The following is a 3,357-nucleotide window of genomic DNA, read 5'->3' on the forward strand; positions in this document are numbered from 1 at the left end:
CCCCCCCCCCCCCCCCCCCCCTCTCTCTCTCTCTGCTATAAAATAAAGGCAAAAATGCAAAAAATCTAAATTGACCTTTCTTTTTTCTGGTCAACCATTAAGAAACACACTGAAAACCCCATTCAGAAACCTTAATCATTACTACACTTCTAGATGCAAAGGACGTAAATCCGAAATTAGGATATCCTTTTTAGCTTGCTATACATCTGGACCTGCCTATGAGGAAAAGGTGGTCATGATTGTCCTAAACTCAGATTATTCACTCTTCCAATCAAAAAAAAGTAATGCTTTTGAAACAGTGGGTTTTTCTCTTTGAAGTGCAGAGCAGGGGCCAGTAGAGGACACCATTTGTCCCTGGTTCATCTCCTCTCCCCTCCTCTGACCCCTCCGCTTGAATCCATGCTGCATAAAGATGCAGCTGTGTTTTCTTTTTTTGGAAGATACAGTAAACTACATTTTCCTCATAAAGAAACACAAACTATGTGAGTTTCAAGAGCTGAACACACATTTTTTGCAGATTTTAAGTAAAGAGTGGCAACTGCTTAAAAATCTCTTGCAGATATGTGAAATGAAGATAAAAACTCTGATATACAAATTCATAAAGGTCCAATAAATTGACAGAATCAATATAATTATGATTGATGATTGAAAGACATAATAGTGATTTTAAGTTGGGGTGTGACGGTGGCCTAGGGGTCTACAAAGTTTACCACATGACATCCATGGTTTAAATCAGACTGGAAACATTTGTTGGATATCACCTCCCTCCCTCTGTCCTCACATTTCATGTTTAACTAGCTACTGCACGCTTTCAGAAACAAAGGCAAATGCCCAAAAATATTCTTAAAAAAGGGTGGTTTAGAATTGTGTGTATATGTAGATTTATATGTATAGAAACATATAGTTATTTGTACATAAATATGTCTCTAAAAGTCAGTTAATTGTTAATTTTAGCTCTGTTTCTCCACAAAACAACACATAAACATGTTTACCCTTTTTTATCTGTGTTAAAGGGCATTGCATGTAAAATGAAAGAATGACTAACACCATGACTACGTGTTTGTCCCCTATGATATCACTCCTCTTAGGAACCACTGTTTATTTAGAAAAGAACTGAAGTGAAATTCCTACATTAAAATGTCCGTTGTTACAGTTGTGGATTGTAAAAACAGGAAAACCACAAGCATCCTGCCAGTTCAGCACTTCTGCTCCGTCTGCTCCTATAGGGTGTCTGTACTTCTACTGCTGCCCAGCAACAACAACAAAAGTCCCGGCACACTAGCAGGTGCTAGTTAGCCCATGGCCGCAAGTAACCCTCCAAAAACACACCATGCAGAGATTTTACCTCCTATTACAACCCCCTCTCTTCTTTCCATCCTTTCTATCCCTTCACGGCTGGCACGCAAAATCATTCACCACAGGAGCCAAGGGCCAAACACAAAAACAGCATTTTTGTAAGCTTGTTATTGCAAATTGGGAGCATGCAATACGTGCACTTTCAAGCCCTATGTCTCCAACAATTATTCAAGAGGAGCTTATATGCACGCAAGCACAAGCTCATACATAAACCCACTGGCCACTTCATGGCAAAGAGATGGAGATTTAGTCTTTCAGAGGTAATGTGTGGGTGTTAAGGCATGTGAAGGCTCATTATCTCAATTGTAGGCTATTCATCATAGTGATAGGACAAGTCATCAGCAACAAATGGGCATTTGGCATTTGCAGCAGACTGCTCGGTGTGAAAGCAAGCCTTTAAATCATCCGATACAGGCTTCCTGGATCTAACTCAGGTCACAGTTGTATTGAGGGGTTACTGCAGTTCAACAGGCTATACAGTTGTTGTTTTTTCTTCTGTTGCATGCCTTCTTACAAGATGGACCACAATAGACCTTGTCTGGCTCACTTCCTTTTTAAGAAAGGGAAAGTCTGGATAAAAGAGACATTTAATAAGGCAATGCAATTCTGTTAATGGAAAATGACACCAAAACAGAGCAGTCTGCAATGAAAGTAAAAAAAAAAAAAAAGTATTTAATGGGAAATCTACATGTGATTAATGTGCATCATTCTCACAAACCAGTAAGACCTATACAGCATATAATATACTGAAGGAGTCCAGTTGTTTGATATCAAACATCTTGATTAGCCATTTCCAATAAATGTAAGGCTCTTTGAAATGTTGGCCAACACTTCAGGTCCAAAGAGCTTCCAAATAGCTCAGATCTATTAGTAACGGCGCTATCAGTGCCGCTAGATTCATCTCATCAGTGTGCTGAATATAACACAATCTTACAGAATTATGCAATTAGGCACGTAACTCATTTTCCACAGTAGCGTCAATATCATAATCACAATCTTTTAATACAATTACTGTACATCGGTGCTGATCAATAAAGGGGGCAGCGACACATCAAGGACTCCACGTGTACATGATGACTGAAGTCTGTTGTGCGTCACCCTCAGCGGGCTTATAAAGAGGAACACACAAAGACGCTCAAACACACTCGATTTCTTTTCACCTTTTCTGAGACAACCAACAGGTATGTTTGACATTCCATTTGAATTACGACTAGAACTGATGCAAAAAACATAGTCTTTGTTGCCCAATCAACTACAGGACGGTGAAGATTTAATGTAATATGCGAGGCCTTCTGTTTATCAGAACGTGTTGCACTAACGTCAGGGGACGTATTTATTATTATTGTCATCATGGCGACACCTGCGTGTTAGAAGGAGTAGGCCTACATGGCAAAAATATAATTGAGAAAATCCATCCACAAAGATTGTTTGATACATAGGTCTATGTATTTGTTGTTAATCATTAAATTGTAAAGGAGGTAATGCGTAAATGGAGCTGTCCAGTCGCGGTGGTGCTGACGTAGAGGAGCTCTAGTTTTAAAGACAAAACACTTTCTTCAATGAAAACGTCTTGTTTGCGAGACAAATAAGCTAAACCGCAACCCGTCTCTGTCCCTCCTCCCAGAGAGTCCCAGCCAAGATGAGACTGTACCTTGCAGTTGCCGTGCTGATGCTGGCTTTTGTCGCATACACAGGTATGTCCTGTGTTTATCACACCCCCAAAAAACGTCCCAGCTAAGTGTTCTTTTTCCATGTTGTGTAACTTTCTCTGTATCTATCCATCGCTCTCACCTGCAGAGGCCCAGGAGGAAACCATTGAGCAGAAGTTTGCTGCGTTTCGCAATCAGATGGCTGAGATAGGCAAGAGCCTGACTGAAAAGGCCAAGACTACCTTAGACCAGATCCAAACCAGCGACTTGGCAATCAAGTCAAAGTAAGCGTACACACGCCGCGTACACACGCCGCGCACACACACACACACACACACACACACACACACAC

The 3,357-nt window shown here is 40.7% G+C and overlaps 1 protein-coding gene across 1 annotated transcript in view; it reads left to right on the top strand.

Moving 5' to 3' along the window:
- Positions 1-2,300: 2,300 nt before the first annotated feature.
- apoc1 (apolipoprotein C-I) overlaps positions 2,301-3,357 on the top strand; it is a 1,562-nt gene continuing 505 nt past the window's right edge. The window contains exons 1-3 of the mRNA XM_032518862.1: positions 2,301-2,537; positions 2,981-3,050; positions 3,154-3,289. Of these exons, the coding sequence (XP_032374753.1) occupies positions 2,996-3,050; positions 3,154-3,289 (191 nt within the window). The 5' untranslated portion in view covers positions 2,301-2,537; positions 2,981-2,995. The remainder of the gene's footprint in view (positions 2,538-2,980; positions 3,051-3,153; positions 3,290-3,357) is intronic.

Source organism: Etheostoma spectabile, chromosome 6, assembly GCF_008692095.1.
Source record: "Etheostoma spectabile isolate EspeVRDwgs_2016 chromosome 6, UIUC_Espe_1.0, whole genome shotgun sequence".
Lineage (NCBI taxonomy): Eukaryota > Metazoa > Chordata > Actinopteri > Perciformes > Percidae > Etheostoma > Etheostoma spectabile.